Source organism: Dermochelys coriacea, chromosome 14, assembly GCF_009764565.3.
Source record: "Dermochelys coriacea isolate rDerCor1 chromosome 14, rDerCor1.pri.v4, whole genome shotgun sequence".
NCBI classification, from domain to species: domain Eukaryota; kingdom Metazoa; phylum Chordata; order Testudines; family Dermochelyidae; genus Dermochelys; species Dermochelys coriacea.
In genome coordinates this window covers 9,510,178-9,530,745 of record NC_050081.1, presented here as the reverse complement: position 1 = coordinate 9,530,745, position 20,568 = coordinate 9,510,178, and the positions used below count along the sequence as shown (strand labels likewise).

Here is a 20,568-nt window from a genome sequence, read left to right as displayed (position 1 = left end):
CCCCCCCCCCAGAGAATTCGCCCTGGCGAGCCTTGTTCCTCCACCAACACAAGGATTTCCCTGCAGTCACTGGGCTGGGGGGCTCCCTGGGCGGGTCCTGCCGAGGGGATCTGGGGGGCTGAAGGCCAGGGTGGGGGGGAGGAAGCTCCCTGATGGGCGGTGACCGAGCCTCCCCCACTCTCCCACCCGGGCCGGAGCAGGAGTCGCGTTTCCTCATTTCTAGGCTGAAGTGCAGCCGGGCTTGGCTGGAGACTCGCCCCCAGCCGTCTCGGGGCTGCGGCAGCGTGTGGCCATCCGCGGCCAGGGCAGGATGGTGGATCGGGAGTTTAACAAGCCACTGCTGCTGGAGGTGCTGAGAGCAGCCGGGACAGGGAATGCCCAGTGCGCAGACTGCGGGACACCCGGTAAGAGGAAACCCCACGGCTACCTCTCCCCACTGCCTCCCCTCCCCGCCGCCCGTCAATCCCTGTCCCTCCCCAGATTTAATCTCCACTCCCCCAGGACACCACCTCGCCCTTCCTTGCCCATATGCCCACTCCCCCTGCTCGGGACTTCTCTCTCCATCCCCTGTACCACTCTCCCAAGATCTCTCCCCCTCTCCATTGTCCAGGACTGCTTCTGTCCTTAGTCACTTCTCATCACTCAGGACCTCCCTGTCCCTCCTTAAACTCTCTACTCCCCACTTCTCCACTGGGGCATCCCCGGAAGTAGTGTGCACCCCCACCCCACTCTCCCTCTTGCTCTCCCAAGCAGCAGCCAAGCCCTGCCTTTGATTTGAATGGAGAGTGAGGCCTGGACTACACTTAAAAATTAGACCCACCTGGCTGCCTTGCTCTGGGCTGGGAAAAATGTCATGCCCTTAGAGCTGCAGATAGGTCGACCTAACCCCCAGTGTAGAGGTGGCTAGGCAAAGCCAAGAATCGCTACATGTAGAGAGGTGAATTTACTACAGCCGAAGAAATACCCCTTCCCTTGATGTAAGAACCACCTATGGTGCTACAGTGGTATAGCTGCAGCAGCTCTAGCGTAGATGTGCTCTTCCCCGCCCTGTGACTTATGCAGCGCACTGAGCCCCAGTCTGCCTCTTTGTGCGACAAGATTATAGAGATCCACCCACAACCCCGGAGCTCCCAGCCCACCTAGGGTCCGATCCGTCCTGCCAATCCAAGCCATCCTTGTGTTTCTAGTGATCAGGATCCTGCTGCCACTTAATACCAGAATTGTAGCCATCAGTGCTAGTTAGCTATTTCCTGGACATGGCTAACTCTTACTTTGAGCTTATGCTCAAATAAATTTGTTAGTCTCTAAGGTGCCACAAGTCCTCCTTTTCTTTTTGCGAATACAGACTAACACGGCTGCTACTCTGAAATCTTACTTCACAAAGTTCCTGAAACCCATGCTGAGAATAGCAGGGAACTGCCACAGCTTTTCACTTCTTTTACTAAAAGAATGTGAAAATGAGCAAATCACACTTCAACAAATGACATTTAAAGGGACAGTGTTCATTTAACTATCTAGTCAATAAAAAAAATATTTAAAGTAGTTTGTGGTTGTACATCTGTCCCTTAGTCCTTTTGCCCCTTCTGTAATTTTACAATTACATTTTCTAATTGTTTTAAATGTTTTCTGTCCGCTACTGCAGTGTGAAAGAACCACACAGACAACAGGGGCGGTGGATTGAGTATAGAGAGGGACCAATGAAATTGATGATATGCTAAATGCTGTCAAAACACAAGGGAACACACGTTTTCTCCCCAGTCTCTTTCAATGATAGTAACCATTGGTGTGACTTGGAGCAAAGGTCAGTAAAAACTAATCAGAGAGAGGGTGATTTTTAAGTTGATGGTGTCCCTTTAAAGCTTCAGTTTCAGTCCTCAAACTGGTGTTGAATAATAATAGTAGTCATAATAATAATACTTTGTATTTATGCTTTTCATCCATAGACCTCAATGTCTTTTCTAAAGATCAGTTAGCATCGTAACCCCTATTCTGCAGATGGGAAAACTGATGGACAAAGGCTGAATCCAACATTTGCCTAACTGGTCACTATTCAGTGTTTCAGTTTTTGGGGCCTCCACTAAAGCTCCGATATGGCCCAGATTCACAAAGAAACATAGGCGTGGCAACACTGAGCATCACCACGCCTAACTCTGAGGTGCCTAGAGTATCACTGTGATCCACAAAGCCTGAGTTCACTGCCTAGGCTCCCTAGACAATGAAAGGGGAAAGATAAGTCCATTAAAATCATTATCATGATGTTCCCATTACACCTCTGGCGTTTAGGGCAGTGACGAAGCTCCTCCACTCCTGTCTGTTTCTGCCAAGTCTTTCAGTGGTTTCCCAGCTGTGCCCCAGGTTTTCAGCTCGGCTTCCATAGCTCTTCGCCATGTTGTTTTCGGGCAGCCTCATTTTCAGTGCCTTCACATGTCCATTTTATTGCTATCCTGGTGATGGGATTTACAAATGCTAGGACTCTAGGTGGCTCCCTGCCTAAACTAGCTAATGGGAGAGGCCAAGGTGAGGCATATGTCCTAATCCTCACTCCTCTCAGGGAGCTTGATATAAGTCTGGACTGGAGGGAGGCACCTTCCTCTGCATGAGAATCTCAGCTGCAAACCGTCTCTTGGGGTTAGGCACCTATGCTGCTTTTGGAGGGGGCCAGAAGGTCCCTCAGTACTTTTAGCCCCATGGCTGGAGTACTCACCTTGGATGTGGGAGAGCCCCCAGCTCAAACCCCCCTCAGCCTGAGTGGATAAGGGATTTGATACCTCTCAGGTGAGTGCCTAACCATTGGGCTAGGGATATTCGGATGTGAGGCTCCCTCAGTCGGTCCTGTTGAAGCTGTTCCACTGTGGATAAATAGTGAAAGGATCCTGCGGCCAGACAAAAAGAGAGAGAAAGCAAATATGTGCGAGGCTGACTTGGTGGTTGGAACACTCACCAGGGAGACTAAGGGTCCGGTCCAGGCCCCTGGCTCCGATGACTGTTTAAAATTACTTATCCACAGCAGAACAGCTTCAGCAGTACACACGGAGGGAGCCTCACGTCAGAATATCCTATAGTCTGGTGACAAGGGCCCTGCCCTGAGAGGCAGTAGATCCCTGTTCAAATGCTTTCTCCCCTCAGGTCAAGGGGGCCTTGAACCAGGGCTCTCCCATATCCAGGTGAGTGGGCTAACCACTAAGTAGCAGCCATGTTAGTCTGTATTCGCAAAAAGAAAAGGAGTACTTGTGGCACCTTAGGGACTAACAAATTTATTTGAGCATAAGCTTTCGTGAGCTACAGCTCACTTCATCGGATGCATTGCTACATGAAGTGAGCTGTAGCTCACGAAAGCTTATGCTCAAATAAATTGGTTAGTCTCTAAGGTGCCACAAGTTCTCTTTTTCTTCTAACCACTAAGCTAAACTTTCTGAGGAAGTTCTGCCTCCTCTGTCATATTGTGTAAGCTCACCGATCCACCAGCAAGCTCTGAGCCTGCTTACCATCTTGTGCTCCACAGGTGAGCTAAGCAAATCAACACCTACCATCCCCGGTTCATGAATTGCTCTGGGGCTTAGGTGTCTCACGTGCGGCTGCAGGGCATGTGTGCAGAGGCAGAAACCTAGGCGCCTAGGGAATTTTTCTGCAAAATGTAGGTCCTGAGTGAGTATAGGTACCTACAGGGTTTAGCAGCACTGTGTGAATTCCAGTGGAGCCTGATTCTGGGATTTAGATGCTTAAAGTGGCAGTTAGACACCTAATTCCTGTTGTGTTTCTAGCCCTAAGTGCCTAAATCAATTCTGGAAATTGGGTCCACTTAGGTGCTTTTGACAATTGTACCCCAAGGGCTTAATTTCCAGTGGGGCAGAGCACCCACAACCTTGTGCAATTGGCATTACATTGACACCAGTGGTCAAACAGGAGTCTCAGGCTGAACCAATAATGAGCCCAGGTTCTACTCTGCCATTGCCCTGCCCATTTGTACAGGTTTCCTCTCTAGCTTATCATCCACATTTATTTTTAAAACAGATGTTTGTTTGCAAAGTTGCAGAATAATGGGCCATTTTCCCTGCTAGTGTAAACAGGTGCCATTCCATTGACTGCAGTGGAGTGAATTCCACATACACCAGGATTGGATTTGATGCAGATTCTGATGTGGTTTTGATTAGAAGATGTACCCCGCATACGGTTGTCCTCTTCTCAGTGTTTTGCTACATGCTGTATTATATATTGCACTATTGCCTTCTTTCAATTTGTGTTTAGATCCTGAGTGGGCCTCTTACAAGCTTGGAATATTCATTTGTTTGAATTGCTCTGGGATTCATCGCAACCTTCCTGAAATCAGCAGGGTCAAATCCATCCACCTTGACTTCTGGGAGAATGATCTAGTAGAGGTACAGATGGAGAAAGCGAGACTTCATGACCATTCTGCTGTATTACAGCACTTCCTTTTCTTCCCGTGTTCCAAAATAGCCTGGTCAGATTAACAAAAAACACATGGAGCCAAATTAATCCCTGCTGGTAAATCTGGGCTGCCTCTGGCCCACAAGTCAAATCAAAGCACACTAATAGGTGGTTGTGCCTCTAAAGTATTATGATGTATTATTTATATAGCCCCATAAGTGCACATTGTGTTTTATAAGCACACAATGGTTTTCACGTATATAGTGTCTTCTACCTGAGCGTCCCAATACCCTTTTCAAACATTAATTCAGCCTCCCAACTCCCTGTGGAGAGGTGTATGTATTATTATCCCCAAGGAGGAGAGTACAAATGACTAGAGACAAACACATACTGGTGTGGGGAGGCTGGCAAAATGCACAATCTGAGCAGAGCACAATGCTACATTTGATCCTAGTTTCATTCCATGTTCACGTCACAGTATTGATTTTTCTGGTTGCCAGTCAAGTAACTGAAACGTCTTTTGTTTTGCAGTTTATGAAGATGCATGGGAATCTCTGTGCCAAGGCTAAATATGAGGCAAAAGTCCCTCCTTTCTATTACATCCCCCATTCCAAGGACTGCCTGTAAGCTGCTATCTTATTCAGTACTGCAAACCTTTACAAGTCAGTAACTGCTGCTTCCCCCCATAAATGTGTCTTCACTAACAATTCCCAATAGCATGCATGTTGGGTAATCTGAATGCATGTCAGGTCATGCTGGGCTGCAGTGGAAAGGACCATGTATCTTGGCCATACCTTGTATGTCATTAAGTGACTTATGTTTTTATCTTCTTGTTTCCAATCGCATGTGAGCTGTGAATTCAGTTTGAGAACTGTAGTTGTAAACTTTTTTTTCTCTGAGAGGTGGTTTAATGGCTTAAACATTGCGATTTCTGGTGTCTAGGAGCCTAAGAACCACAGGTTCAATCCCCATTAGTGTCAATTTGTACCTTGAAGGTTGTTAAACTGGTACAGTCGTTCCATGCATTTATGTGGAGGAGGTTTAATAGAGATGGGAAGCAGTCCTGGAGTTTGGATGTTAAAACAAAGGTTATAGGTTTTGGGGATACCAGTTTGGCTCTAACAATAGAGAGAGGCCTGGGCTGTGAATTCTAGACCTGGTGCTAAAGCTCAGAAAGGTTGGATGTGATGTTCCCATCTTTAGGATTAGGTCTATTCTAAATATTATTGATTAACTCATCAACTTTGTAAAAGCATGACTAAGTTTGCTTGTGCACGCCATTGGCTTGGGACCCAATTCTGCTCCAGTAGAGTCACTGGGGCCCAGATCCTCAAAGATTTTTAAATGCCTAATGTCCATTGAAATCAATGGGAGTTAGGTGCCTAAATACCTTTGGGGATCTGGGTCTGAGAGTTTTGGCATTGACTTCAGTGTAGCAGGAGCAGGTCCTTGATTAGCAGAGTCAGAACTCCTGAGTTCTGTCACTGGCTTTGACATTAATCTTGGCTAGGCAATTAGGGACTTGACCTGGTTCTCAGGCCATGTTCTGAATGAGCAGGAGGTCAGCACTAAGATGTCACCTGAGGTTTTAAGAAGATTCAAAGGCTGAAATAAAAGGTTAATGGAATTAAAGTAGGAAAGAGAGGGTTAAATGAGAGGTTTGTTGGAATCTGCCTTATAGTCTCCCCCTCATTCTCAGGCCTGTCTGTGCTGTAGAATTATAGGAGTTCCCCTGCCTTCCCAGATCTCCCTCCTGGGCTTCACTCCTAATCCCAGCCCTGTGTTCCCGCATAACAGGAGTTCCGCTAGATAATACTAAGTCCTGCCATGTATGCAGGGGACTGGACTAGATGACCTCTTAGGGTCCCTTCCAAGTCCTACAATTTTATGATTCTTTCCTCTACCCCCTTGCTCTGCTCCATTTCCTATTTCAAGCCTGCCTTGTTCCATGAATTCCCCCAGTTTAAGGATTGGTCCCAGGCCATAGAGGAGAGCCCACGGTTGTGAAAACAGAAACTGGGGAGCTGGTTTTCCCAGTGATAGGATCGATCAGAGAAAACTCCCCACTCACCCCTAATTTCATTTTCTAGGCTTGGCTGCCTGTGATTTGGCTCCAGCGTGTCCAGGACCTTTTTCCAGCTCTAAGGCCAAGATGTTTTCAACAATTCACAGTGACTTATTGTTGTTATTATTATTTGTGTCACAGTAGCACCTAGAGGTCAAGGCTCCACTATGCTAAGTACTGTACACATATGTAACAGGATGGTCCTTGCCCCAAAGAGCTTGTAATCTAAGGATCAGAGCCTCTTCTGCCACGAATCAGCGGAGCGATGTCAATTTACACCACCTTCAAGTCAAGCCCGAAGATTCGTAGCACAATGCATTGCTCACAACCAAGTGAGCCCCAGTATCCGAGGTGGGAACAAGTCATCCAGTTTTAGGTTGCACGGTGCAGGCAGGGAATCTGCAAATTTCTCTACGTTGAACCCTACCAGGAAGAGTGGTTTCTGACTCTCCAAACTCCATTTTGCAGCATCTTTCTGGTATATCCAAGAGCTAGGGAAGCTGGGCTAGTTCCTCCTGTTCGCCGTTTACATTTCTGCCTCCCTACAAAAACACACGTTAATTACTCTGCCCCTTAGGGAACAAGATTCTTCTTGCAGCTTGCATGGAAACTGCAGCCAGAGAAATAACATGAGCATGATTTTAGTTCTGCTGCCAGCAAATAGCCATTCCTACCAGCCTATGTTACCTAGGCAAACAGTTACTAAATGTTTCCCAGTTATATTTTCTCGCTGGCCTCAGTTGCTCTCCTTGGAGTCAGGGGAATTAGAGTGAGTTTGCACCACTCAGAAGCTGTCTATTTCTATGCCTCAGGTAGCATTGGTTGGCCTCATTCTGAACGTCACTGGAAAGGGCTGTGGAATGTCAGTGAAAGGAAACAGAGGCACATCTAACTAATCCGTATTTCCTCTCTTCAGGGTTTTAAAAGAACAATGGATCAGAGCTAAATACGAGCGGGAAGAGTTTGTTGCCACCAGTGTCTGCCATGAAACAGGTACCTCAGGTGATTGTCTGTGGAGGGTTTTTAGTCTGGTGAGGCCAAAGTCCCAAGACCTGGAATCCTGTCTGTGTGTGTCAGCCTGATGCCGAGGGACAGCTGGAGCGACTTTGTTTTCAGTCAGCTGTGAAACTCTCGTCCTGTTTGATCTGTCTGAGTGGCCAGCCAAAAGTCTCTCACCTGAGAGGCCCAGTTTCTGAGGGTGGGCATCAGAATAAGAAATCCCACATGGGGACACTCAGATTGGCCTTTAGGCAAGTAAAACGGGCATTTTCTCACCTCAAGTCCAATGTGAGCACCCAGATGCCTGGTTTAGGGAAGCAGCAGGGGCAGTTGTTGGAGTGGTGAGGTTGGGAGACCTGGGTTCTATTCCCAGCTCTCCAGCTGATTCTGTGACCTTGGTCAAGTCATTGCAGGGTATGTCTACACTTCAGTGAAACACCCATGGCTCAGCTGACTTGGGCTTGTGGGGCTTGGGCTGCAGGACTGTAAAATTGCAATGTAGACAGTCAGGCTGGAGCCCGAGCTCTGGGAGAAGGGGCCCAGAGCACAGGCTCCAGCATGAGCCCCAATGTCTATACCTCAATTTTACAGCCCTACAGCCTGAGTCATTTGACAGAGGCCAGCCATGGGTGTTTAACTGCAGTCTAGACATTCCCTTCAGGCCTGATCTTAGTTACCCTCTCAACAGGAACACAGAGCAGCACCACTAGGGTTAGAAGGAAGCACACTCCCCACTTTCTGTCGTTCGGAGAAAATCCAGTCCTGATCTTTGCTCTACCCAGGAGATTGTGAATTGTAACAGAGAACAATAGGAGAGCCACAGCCTGTGCTTCCCCGTGAGGCTCCCAAAGGCTTTCCAAACAGTCAGTCATTCTCCCCACCACTCTGTGAGGCATCCAGATTTCCCATTGTAAAGGAGGCACAGAGTGATGACATGAACTGACTTAGATCCTGCAAAAGAAGTAACTGGAGTAAGATCTAGGAGTCCAGACTTCCAAGTCCTTGCTCTAATCACTCCATTACAGTGTCTAGTATTCCTCTTATAGAAAGGGGCTTTTCAGTCCGGGGAGGGCCAAGGGAAGGGCTGTGAAGAGAGAACGTTCAAGTGATGGAAGCAGGTCATCAGTGTTAATTAGATGGCAGGAGTGCCCAAAAGGTGCTAAAAGAAAAGGAGTACTTGTGGCACCTTAGAGACTAACAAATTTATTAGAGCATAAGCTTTCGTGAATTCTCACTGACCTCCAGGAGGTTCAGCCCCTCCCAGGAGCCATCCAGTGCCTCTCAGGATTGGGTCCCAGGTGTCAAGCTGAATGAAGGATGGTTGCTCTCCACTGCTCCATAGTTCCAAGGCGAAATGAGCATGTAGAAATCCACGTAGACAAACTGCCCGGCTCGTGTGCTGCCCTGGCTCTAGCACTGAGGCGCCCTTGCTCTTGTTAGCGTCTGCAGGCAGCCGTGAAGGATTTCTGTGGAAGCGCGGGCGGGACAGCAGGCAGTTCCTGAAGAGGCGGTTCCTCTTGTCGGCAACGGAAGGCATGCTGAAGTACTACACCAAAGAGGTGAGTGCCCAGTCCGACCAGTGTACCATCACTGTCCCCATAGGCACAACTGCTGGACATTTTGCTGCTTCCTAGACTTTGCTGCCAGGCCCAACCCTGATTTGGATGGGGGGTGGGGATCCTATGATGTCTGATTCAGCTCCCGTCCTACCTGGGAGCACCTGGTCCTTCTCTCCACCTCCTCTGGCCCCCCAGCAGCCTCATCCCCGTCTCTTTGGTGAACCAGGGAAAAGAGACTTGGGCAGTTGAGCGGGAGGAGGAAGAAGGGTTCTGCTGTCAGGAGGCACCTCTGGTTTTACCAGCAGAGTTCTCTCGATGCACATGCATAGGGCCTGTACTCCACCTCGTTCCTCCCACATCACACATGTCTACCATCTATGGCAACCTCTAATTAATGGTTCTCCAGACAATCAGACTGGAGAGACTGGAGTTGCACAGCATCGTTTCTCAAGAAAAAAGTCATTCTCTAGAGCAAAATGTGGTTTATATGTGACGCAGGTAATCAAGGCATCAGGCTTCTTCAGTTAGTGATGGGTGGTCAGTTCAGTGCCCTTGCCAGCTTCAGACATTGCAGGAAGCTGGTCTGCAGCTCCGTAGGGGCCTATTGGTCATTTGTCTTCATAGTTCTTGATTAGCCTCCATAAAGTCACTGCTGACTCGGTGACATTTTCCATTCCACAGTCTAAAGGTCCAAAAGCTGTGATCAGCATAAAGGATGTGAACGCAATGTTCCAGACGGAGAAAATCAGAAACCCTCATGGGCTGCAGATCACATACAGCAAAGAAGGTCAGACAAGGAACCTCTTTGTCTATCATGAAAGTGGAAAGGTAAATACCACATTGATTTTGTAATTAATAAGGTAGACTCTTGAACATTGGGTCTGTAACATGGAAGATGTCTCTGCATCTCTCTCTTTCAATCTCAGCTGAAATCACAAGAGATTTGCAGACTATAGTTGCAGAATTCTACAGTACTATTAGCTACAAGTACCCGTTAATATCTGTCTCCTGCTGCTCTGTAAGGGCTAGGGTTGCCAGGTGTCTCATTTTCGACCAGAATGCCCAGTTGAAAAGGGACCCTGTGTCTCCAGTCAGCACTGCTGACCGGGCTGTTAAAAGTCTGGTCAGCAGTGCTGCAGGTCTAAAGCAGGTTAGTCCCTACCTGGCACTGTACTGTGCCTCAGAAGCAGCCAGCAGGTCTGGCTCCACGCGCTGCCCTTGCCCCGAGCACCAGCTCCACATTCTCATTGGCTAGGAACCGTGGACAATGGGAGCCAGGGCTGGGGATGGTGCCTGCAGGTAAGAGCAGTGCATGGAGCCTCCTGGCCCCCCACCTAGGAGCCAGACCTGCTGGCCGCTTCTGGGTCGCAGCGCGGTGCCAGGACAGGTAGGGAGCCTACCTTAGCACCGCTGCACCACTGACCAGGAGTCTCTAGAGGCAAGCCTGTGCTCCAACCCTGAGCTCCAGCTCCCTGCCCCAGCCCTGAGGCCCCCCAAACCAGAGCCCCCTCCTGCACCCCAAACCCCTCGTTCCTGGCCCCAGCCCAAAGCCCACACCCCCAGCCCAGAGCCCATACCCCCTCCCACACCCCAACCCCCTGCCTCAGCCTGCAGCCCCATCCTGTACTCCAAATCCTTCAGCCCCACCCCCAGCATGGAGCCCCCTCCTGCACTCCAAACCCCTCATCCCCAGCACCACCCCAGAGCCTGCACCCCCCAGCCAGATCCCTCACCCCTTCTGACACCCCAACTCCCTGCTGCAGCCGAGAGCCCCCCCAACCCTGAACCCTTCATTTCTGGTCCCAACCCAGAGCCTGCACCCCCAGTTAGAGCCCTCACCCCCTCCCACACTCCAACCACCTCCCCGAGCCAAGTGAAAGTGAGTGAGGGTGGGGGAATGTCATGAGTGGGGGGCGGGGTCTTGGGGAAGAGGCAGGGGCGGGGCCTGAGGTAAGGGGAAGGGCCAGGGTGTTCGGTTTTGTGCGATTAGAAAGTTGGCAACCCTAGTAAGGGCCTGGCCCTGCAAAGACTTACACGTGCTTACTTCATGTGCTATAATTAGTCTCAATGGGTCTACTTGCTGTCCCAGAAGTTAATCACATGCATGAGTCTTCACAGGATTGGGACCTAACTTTGTATAATTGACTTATACAATTCTGCAGTTATATTCCAGGAAGCATTGTGATGGTCTCTATTTTATAGAGTATTTTTCATGAGTATCGTCATGGTTTGCATTTTAATTCTCTCCAAAACAACTCTCAGTCTTAGATCAAAACTATAGAGGTTTTTCTGATTTTCTCAGAAGCATGGTTGTTCCCAAGCCAGTGCCCTAAAGCCATGTACTCACATCCAAGACAAATCCAAATTCAGAAGGTTTTAAGCAAGTGCTTATTGAATCAATTAAAAATGATTCCCACAGTCTCGGTGAGCTAGAGTCTGATCAGTATCCAAGTAGGAATATTCCCATTATACCTAGAATCTCCTTCAAAGGGCATTTTCTAAATTATTCTTGATGTTTGATGTCTTTTTAATATCTGGGATGTCTTGGAAACACATAAAGAACAAGCCCCGACACCTGATCCCAGTACAGGTGTTGCTGTAACAGTGACTAGAATAGCATTGTTCTCAAATTTATTATAAACACCTGCCAGGGATGGTCTAGATAATACTTAGTCCTGCCTCAGTGCAGGGACTAGACTAGATGACTTATCGAGGTCCCTTACAGTCCTATGTTCCTATGGTTCTATGATTATGAATAGTGATAATTAATATACCTTATATTTATAATATGTTAATTGCATTCATTCATCCCAAAAGTGAACCACGGGCAATGTGTGCTACTACCCATTAATGGCAGTCCATGCTTGTCGCATAGCTTGTTTTTTCTAGGAAATGTTGTCTAATGGTTAGAGTAAAGAACTGGAAGGCAAGAAGGGTTCTCTTCTCAGCTCTGCCACTGAGTCAGTATGTGACCTTGGGCAAGTCACCGTCTCTGCGCCTCAGTTTCCCCCAGGCGCTGCTGGAAGAAAAAATAAATGTTTGCAAAGAACCTGCAGATCCTTTGGGTGACAGGTGTTATAGAGAGGCAGCAGCATTATCCCACCACATTATTCCTGTCATTACATCTGTATTTGTCGTCTCCCCTAGGAAATTGTTGACTGGTTCAATGCCATTCGGGCAGCGCGTTTCCATTATCTTAGAATCACCTTCCCCACCGCTCCTGAGGCCAAGGTGAGAACTGAAGGTGCTTTAAGTGTGAAAAAGCATCATCTTCCTTTCTGTGCTTGTGTCCTCTTCAATAGGAGCATGGCATTGGGAATTTCTCCTGCATTCATTTTCCCTTCTTGCAGCCTGGGAGGGACCACAACTATGGGCTTTAATAGAGACTCATATGGCACCTAATTTCCAGCCTGCATCAGTCTGGCCACCAAACTTCCGCCTGCAAGATCTGCATGTGGAAGCAGTGTCATGTGGGAAGCTGGCCCTGATGCACGCAGACTGGGTACTTAGATATCGAAGAACCTGATGGGTATGGGGAAAAATTCCTCTGTGTGGGAATTGTAACTTTTGTGTATAAACAACTGCAGCCCAAACACATACAGAGGCCATTTTGGAGAGTGTGGTTCTGTAATGCTCATTTAGATAAGACCTATTGGGAGACCATACATATGTTTTCTCTGCGGCTCTGTACATTCTGAGGATCTTTCAACCTGAACTGCTGGGGATCCTCTTTTTTGGGATTCAATTATTAGAAATATATTTGAATCAGGTAAATAGAGGAAGTCAGGTTTAATGGCAAGCACAAGGGACTGGAAGCCAGGACTTCTAGGTTCTGTTCTTAGCTTTGCTGCTTATTCAGCTGAGCTAGTTCATCTCTCCATGCCCCAATTTACCCATCTAGTAATAATGACCAACCTGAGGGGGAGGGATCTTGTGAAGCATCATTCAATGATTTCTTTAAAGGAACCTTCAGACACTGTGTAAGTGCAAAATATCATCCTTTCTCCAAGTGACCAGATGTTTCTTTCTAAGCTTCTCTAGCCCATAATGGAGAATTTATGGCTTGACCGAATTTTTGTTTCTCCATTAGCCATTTTCTTTCTGTCCATGTGCTGTGACCCTCACGTTATATTTGTCAGTCACTTACAGTCTGACTTTCCATGCATCCAATCAGGCCCTCTCATCCTCCCTCTCCAGTGCTGCCACTGTCGAGTTACTCTCAATCTTCTGGCACCTAGGCTAGACTCCATTAACCCCCTTTATACCCTTGTTGATGCAAGCACAGGTCCTTTCCTAGTGGAGTATTCCATGGTCAGCCATACACAGAGGTGTAATATTGAATGTTACTCCCGTAAGCAGAAAGACACTCTGTGGAGTCTGCCAATCAATTGGGCAGCTTCCAGGTTATTTCTGCATTTTAGTTGAGGTGTTTCTCCTTCCCATTGACATGACAGAGTTTGTCTCTCTGTGTGTGTGTGTATTTCTTCTGTCCCCAACATACTATTCACTTTGATCAAGCATAGGTAGGGTTAGCTTCTCCATTTTCAATATAACCAGACAACAGCTCATTTCGTACCACTTAGCAGGTAAGTTTTGGTAGGGAGTTCAGGACAACATAGAAGTGGGGAACATGCTGTATACATACAGTATACAAAGGTAGATCAACCGTGGGAGCTAAAATATGGTCTCCATTTAAAATGTGACCCTTAACAGAATGAACATATGTTCCTTCCTTTTATTAAGTAGACAGACAGATAAACAAGCAAAACCCTGCTGATTGTTTGCTTTGACAAATTAGAACAGAACATTGGGTGTGACTGAGCAGGTAACCAATGTCTCTTGTGTTCTTCTAGCTCATACCCAAGATTACAAGGAATTATTTCAAAGAAGGCTATATGGAGAAAACAGGGCCAAAGGTAGTTCCACTTGAATTTCATACCTGGTTAAGCACCACTTAAATGCTTGGCACTAACCAAACATGACTCTTCCCCTGAAGTAGTATCTTTGCTAATACTGCCATGATTATGATGAAACAGTTTGCTAGGAGTCATGTTTAAGTGAGCCCTAGTTAAATGGAATAGACCAAAGGTGACCAAACTGTGGCTCATGAGCCACATGCAGCTATTTTACAATTAAAGTGCGGCTTGCGGAGTCTCCCACCCCTCCCCCATTCTTCACGTACCAGACTGGAGGTGGGGGGTAGGGGGAAGCTCAGAACCTCTGCCTGCAGAAGGGTGGTGAAATAGGGGCTTCTGCCCAGCAAGGAAGGGGGTCTCAGGGCTTCTGCCCAGCAGGGGTGTGTGTGTGTGTCTTGGGGCTTCAGCCCCGTGGAGTGCACCTGCCAGGGCTCGGGTCTTCAGCCCCACTCCAGCTGAAGCCCTGAGCCCTGGCAGGTGCCTGACGTCCCAACCCCTGGCTCCCAGCAGGTGTGCCTCAGCTCTCGAACTTCTGAAGATTGTCGTATGTGGCTCAGAGAGTCAGTAAGTTTGGCCACCTCTGGAATAGACTGTATTTCAGTTTATACAGTGTTTTGGGATCCTGTTTTATTTCTGTATGAAGATAACTTTGAGGGTTTCTTCTATGGTGTGGCAAACTAAAAGTGTGATGGAATAATTGGGGGCAGTATTTTTGGAATTGCAAAGTTATATTATTTAGTACAAGGAGGTGGCTGTATCATCTTCTTTGTTAACTGCAGGTCTGTATCACCATGTAACACCCAGTATAGCAGAAGCATTACAATGCTGATCAGCCTAATGCAATCCTCTGCCCTCATCTGTTCTCCTCTTGTATGTAGGCCCATAGTCCTAGCCCACCAGTTCAGTAAGTGGAATGGGGGAATTCAGTTTTCTTTACTGGCATCCTGATCGGGGTCAGATTGGAAACCAAGGGGTGAGGCTCTGTTGCTTCTCTGACATTCCCTAGCTCCCCACACACACACTCAAGCTCCATCCTGAGTCTGTGCTACTGCTTAAAGGATCATCAGTGAAGCACATAATGCTGGTCTGAAAGTAGCGTTTGTTAGGCTACTTCAGGGTAAACAGGTGTTGTTTCAGTATGTGTGCCTGCAGGTAGCACCATGCACCTGACCTTTGGAAGGTTCCCAACCAGGAGGGCTAGAGACACTTGTTTTTTTAATGAAAGTCTAAATTCTGCAGAAGCTGCAGCAAGCCCCAGAGAAGGGCCTGCCTAGCTCAGCACAGAGGAGCGAGTGGCTCAGTTCCATTTCTGCCTCACGCTGAAGATTACACCTTGGTAAAGAATGTGCACAAGTCACTCGTGTTAACATCGAGGGAGAAGAGAAGTGAGGCTCTGTGCACAATGGTGAACCACAGAATTGCATTACACTGAGGAACTGAAACTGAGCCAATGCACAGCATTAGCAGGATACCTGAAGCCTAGCATGAGTGGCAGAACCCCTGTTCCTGGGAGCCAGATCATTAAAGAGCTGCTTCTCTCTCTCTAGAACAAGGAGGCCTTTAAGAAGCACTGGTTCAGCCTGGACTCTCAGGAGAGGAACCTGTTCTACTTTAAAGGCCCGTTGGTAAGAGGAGCACTCATTCTGTAAGTGGAGCCCCTTCGCAGAGGGAAGGTAGGGGGCTGTTTCTGTCCCACCCACCCTCCAGGAACAGCATACGCTCAGCTCCCATTTGGGCCCTGTAGTGAATGGCTGGATTTTCAAGACAGCTGTGCATGTCGGGAGCGGAGCACTTGGAGATCTGGCCTTGAGCTCTTTTGAAAGTTTGGCTGCCCCTGGGTAGCAGCTGTCTAGGGTACTTAGGGTAAGATGAACAATAAGGCAGATCCTGGAATAGACCCCAGTGCTGTGTTTTAAACACAGGACGTTCTCCCTGTGGTCTTGGTATTACCAAGCATGCCCCTGCCAGCTCCAAAATCTGCAGTTCCCTAGTTCCCTATTTTGAGAATGCTTTTGGGTTTTTAAATCTCAGGGATTTTCCCTGACCCCTGGGTCCACCTACACTGGGTCCGGGGCAGTTTCCCCTCCATATGGAACCTATTGCTTCTGCCTTTCAGATGACGGCTCGGTGCTACCCCTGAGAGCAATGAACCCCTGTAATATGGTCCATGATTGTCCTGCTTTCTCCTACCTAGGATGCCTTTGAACTGGGCCGAGTTTTTATTGGAAGCAAAGAGCAGGGATATGAGGTCCAGGCTGGCTTGCCCAGAGGAGTCACAGGGAAGAAGTGTAAAGCTGGGCTCACCATAGTCACGCCACACAGGAAGTTTGTGTTTGTGTGTGAAAATGACAGGGAGCAGAAGGAGTGGACAGTGGACAGTGCTTTGAATGAAGTCATCTCCCAGCCTGTGACAGCCTAGGACTAGTGGTGAGTTCCAGAAAACTGGACTTTCTGTGTCTGGTTCATCATTGCTCTGTGGCCTTTTAATGCCAGCTAGGCTGGTGCTAGGCCCCCTCAGGGAATCTCCCTGGTGGTAGGGCTGCTTTGCCCAAGTGAAGCAGCCATGGGCAGAGAGGAGTGTGGGTGGGACCGGGTGTGGCCAAGAGGGATCTGTGCTGCAGCAGAGCCCCAGTGGGGACCCTGCAACTACTTAGGGCAGCTCTAGACTGAATTGGGGGCTGCACTGGCCCCCAGATCTCCTGAATAGAGGGGGGACAAGCTGCTTCCGTGCTGGCACCTATGACAGCGTAAGGATCAGTCTGCTCCCCTGTCGCTTCATGACCAGTGGGACAATGTCAGCTTGGAGCTTAGGAGCATTTCTATGGCTGTCCTCACCAGAGCCTCTGAGAGCTTCACAGACACTATTGAACCTGATCCCCTGGTGCTGGCAAGTCTTCCTGTTTCTTGGACACTGGGTGATGCTTTGGTCTGATGACTCACATCATCATTTTCCACCAAATGCATCCGATGAAGTGAGCTGTAGCTCACGAAAGCTTATGCTCACATAAATTTGTTATTTCAAAGGTGCCACAAGTCCTCCTTTTCTTTTCACATCATCATAACTCTCAAGCTGCAGAGAAGCACTGTGTATTGGTGTGTGTGTGGGGGGGGGGAGTTGTAGCCAGCCTGGTTAGCTGGGCTTGGCACTCAGAGCCTCCTGGCTGCAGGTAGGAAATGTTTCAAAGGAGGCACCAGCTATAAGAGGGCTTCACAGGCATGGCTGAAAATAGCTTGCAAAACTGACAGATAGAATCAGCAGGGGAATGAACATGAGGAGGGTCAAAGGCCCGGAGCCAAAGGAGAATTCACAGGTCTGGGGGGAAAGCCACATACTCTGAATGTAACTGAATGCAGAATCAAGACAGATCCTAAATCCCAAGTGCTTGCTGTGCAGTCTCAGGGCCCAGTCTTTCTGACTAGCCAAGCTCTGCTCAGTACCGTACTTGGGGTGGGGAGGAAGAAACAAGGCAAAGGTTTGTGGTTTCCGCTTTGCAGTTCCTGAGCTCTGAGGCTGGCCAGGGATTGCTCTACATTACACTTGGCTCCCCCTGGCCCCAACAGGCCATTTTGATAGTCAGGAAGAGCTGGAGCACAGAGGCCCTTTAGCCATGTCCCCTTTTGCTTGAGAAGAGAGTGAAGGAGTGAAAGGGAGTGAGGGAGCTGCCCTGCAGGAGACTTGAAGCTTGGAGCAGACTTGCTGAAGGAGCCAACCAGAGATACCTGGCGCAGGGAAGGAACCTCAAGCAGCTGCTTCCTTGCAAGAGAGCTGAAGCAGGCCTGGGTGGGGAAGGGCAGAGACTGGACCGACCCGACTGACTTACTCACACTGAGAAGCTGCAAGGGTGTCAGCTGGGGCAGGGCAACTACAAGCTGATAAGAGAGGCTATGTGAAGGAATCTTTTTTGCTCACCCAGGCAGTGGGGCTATGCCCTGGGACAGATTTTTGGGACTCTGTGAGTGACTGAGGAATTTCCCAGTTCCCTTCCCCACAAAAAGGAGCCCAAACAGGCTGTGTGTTGAAAAGACAAACTTTCATTAAAGCTTCTTGGACTCTTATTAAAGGAAACCACCTCCCTCAGATCCTTCTTGGAGGGAAGGGGATGGGGTGGAGAGGAGACAGGCCACCCCTCCCTCGTGTTCCTACATCCCGCCATGCCGCCTTCACTGGGGGCTTTGAGAGGCAGTGGCATAGAACCAGCTACACTGTCCGGTGGTCCCCCAGGCCAGGGGAATCGTCAATTGGGCTATTAAGCTGGCTTTGTAGCCAAGGGTCTGGCTCTCAGCATCACGCATATCTGGTCATTATTAGTTCTGGGTGCCATTAATTGTCTCTGTCTTGTTCATATTTCGGCAGAGGACACTCTCGGGCTGCGCTGACCACCAGACCAGATGACTTGGGCACATGGGTTGAGGTGGGAAGATAAACTCAGAGACACTTTACCTGCTGACAACTGTTTTTGCCTTTGTCTTCTGTCCCGGAAAGAGGGAAGCGAGGGATTGCATTTCCAGGGCTCATTCCAGTCCAGCCTACAAGGGCCATGGTGTTTGGTGGGATGTAGCCACCTTAACAGTAGGAAGCAGACCGAGATAACCACACTCAGTTCATGGGACTATCAATCATTGTTATGTTCAAAGTGCCTTTTGGCTGCTCCTGACATGGACTGCACTGGAGACAGTGACCCTGAGAAGAGAGTGCTGCATCCCGGTGTTAAGGCCTACAGGGGGACTTTCAAAAGGGCTTAGCACTGGCCTAACTCTGTTCCCACTGAAATCAGTGTGTCATGACCCACGGGTCTCAAACACGGGCCCACAAGGTTCATGGAAGCAGCCATGTTCCAGCCCAGCAGCCAGCTGGCAGCAAGTTACCTGAGACCCATGAACCTCAGCCCCAATGTAAGGCTCTGCTCCTGAAGTCCAAATGGCAGAGTCCCAGGGCAACGGATCGTCCCGCTGGCCCTACTGAAGCCAGCAGCAGGAACAGGAAGCTGTCTGAACAGGGACTGTTCTGGACTGTTCACCTGTGCTCCCCTGGCTTGATCTCCTGGCATCTGACTCATGGTTCCTGACGTCCAGTTTGTCTCCTGCTCTGATCCCCTGGTATCCTGACCCAGCCTGACTCTGGTTCCAGACTTGTGGTTTGCTTCTGACCTAGTGGTATCCCAACTCCTGTCTCATGGCTGTGGATTTGGCTCTAGTAGGTCTGTCTAACCTGGCTGTGACATAGTGGGAGTTTTACCATTGACTCCAGTAGGAGCAGTATTATGCCAATGCTGAGCACCCAGCCTATGAGCAAATCCTAAGAGGGGACGTGCAGCCCTAACTCCTGTTGGCTTCAGCAGGTTCTCGGAACCTCCCAGGATACATCCCATGGGTTAGAATGAAAGGACTGCCCCCTTTTCTTATAAGTGGGTCCAAGGCCCTGTGTTGGGTTGTACATTTTGGTGACAAAATCCCCAAATTCTGGAAAAATAAAAGATAGTTTTGACCTCCTCTGACTGCCTATGTAATCACAATAGTAAGGAATCCCTGCGCAGCACCCTTTATCCCAGGATCTCAACTCTGACCCCATATTACAGATGCGGAATCTGACAGACAGGGAGAGTAAGGCCAAGTTTTGTCAAAAGCAAGGACTGATCTTGGGCATCCAGTCTGAGACACCTTGGGCTTGATATTCAGAAGTACAGGGCCCTCACAATCCACATAAATACAGTTGGGGCTATGGGCCAACACTCTCTTGACAATTAGGCCTAAGTTGGGCACACCATATCAGAGACCACTTTTGTCTTGCCTTTAGGCCCACAGTGAATCAGTGCCAGAACTGGGGACAGGACTCAGGGGCCATGACTCCGAGGCCCTGATTCACCATTACCCTGCACCTTGTGTAGTTACTTCTGCCACTTCAAAAGGAACGCAGACACCCCAGCATAATGTGGTAGTGTTTTATCCCCACTCTGCGCCGGTGTCAATGAATATTGGGCAACAGTGAACTGGGCCTTTTGTCCTCTGCTCTAATCACAGAGAAACATTCTCTCCTCTCACTGCTAGGGCTGGATGAAAGTTCAGAGGTTTGGTCCAGTCAAGCAGCCAGACATTTGGATGTTTTTCTTTGTATCTGGACTGTTTTAGTTTGCAGATCAGGCTGGAAATCTTGCAAGCAAAATGTATGGTGAGGCTGCCTGCACTTACTAATATGTTCCAGCCTGCCTGAAACACCCAGAGTAGCTTGCTCTTCCTGCTGAAACGAGGAAGTACCTGTAGGCCAGGCGGGGTGGGTGGGTGAAATGTTTCAACTGAACTCTTCTGAATCTTTGAAAAAAAGGTCTGGGTTGGATCCTCATTTTATTTATTTGAACAAGTTCATCATCGTCTGGCTCTGAGCAATCTGCTTCTCAAGCTCTGCTTGTCCCTGTCCCCCACAATAACCTTGCCAGTGGAGCTGCCTCTGCCTCTCCAGGAGACCTGATGAATCAGGCTGGTTTCTGTTTACCCTCTTATTCAAAAATATTTTAACAGGCTAATCCTGCATCAGGTGAAATCAATAGCATAGCTCCCAATTGACATGAATGGTGTTTCAGGCCCTACATCAGTTTTGAGCCACATGGTTTTATGTCCCTGGATTTTTGCTCTGAGTTTATCCAAACTA

General features: G+C 48.6%; 1 protein-coding gene across 5 annotated transcripts; it reads left to right on the top strand.

Moving 5' to 3' along the window:
- Positions 1-128: 128 nt before the first annotated feature.
- ADAP2 (ArfGAP with dual PH domains 2) lies at positions 129-19,415 on the top strand. 5 transcript variants are annotated; one of them, XM_043496302.1, is made up of 11 exons: positions 152-404; positions 4,246-4,376; positions 4,918-5,009; positions 7,368-7,453; positions 8,891-9,009; positions 9,691-9,837; positions 12,157-12,240; positions 13,863-13,925; positions 15,473-15,550; positions 16,120-16,350; positions 18,403-19,415. In XM_043496302.1, the coding sequence occupies exons 1-10, from the start codon at positions 311-313 to the stop codon at positions 16,342-16,344; spliced, it is 1,119 nt and encodes a 372-aa protein (XP_043352237.1). In that variant the 5' UTR covers positions 152-310; the 3' UTR covers positions 16,345-16,350; positions 18,403-19,415. The 5 variants fall into 5 exon arrangements, with proteins under 5 accessions (XP_043352239.1, XP_043352237.1, XP_043352238.1 ...); XM_043496303.1 differs by having other exon boundaries at positions 16,120-16,352; positions 18,409-19,415; XM_043496301.1 differs by having other exon boundaries at positions 16,120-16,352; positions 18,280-19,415.
- Positions 19,416-20,568: the final 1,153 nt, after the last annotated feature.

Excerpts from the sequence above, each read along its gene's own strand:
- ADAP2 (XM_043496302.1), top strand. The coding sequence starts at position 311 with ATGGTGGATCGGGAGTTTAACAAGCCACTGCTGCTGGAGGTGCTGAGA. Across the intron at positions 5,010-7,367 it reads CCCCATTCCAAGGACTGCCT|GGTTTTAAAAGAACAATGGA; the intron begins GTAAGCTGCTAT and ends TCCTCTCTTCAG. Across the intron at positions 9,838-12,156 it reads TCTATCATGAAAGTGGAAAG|GAAATTGTTGACTGGTTCAA; the intron begins GTAAATACCACA and ends CGTCTCCCCTAG.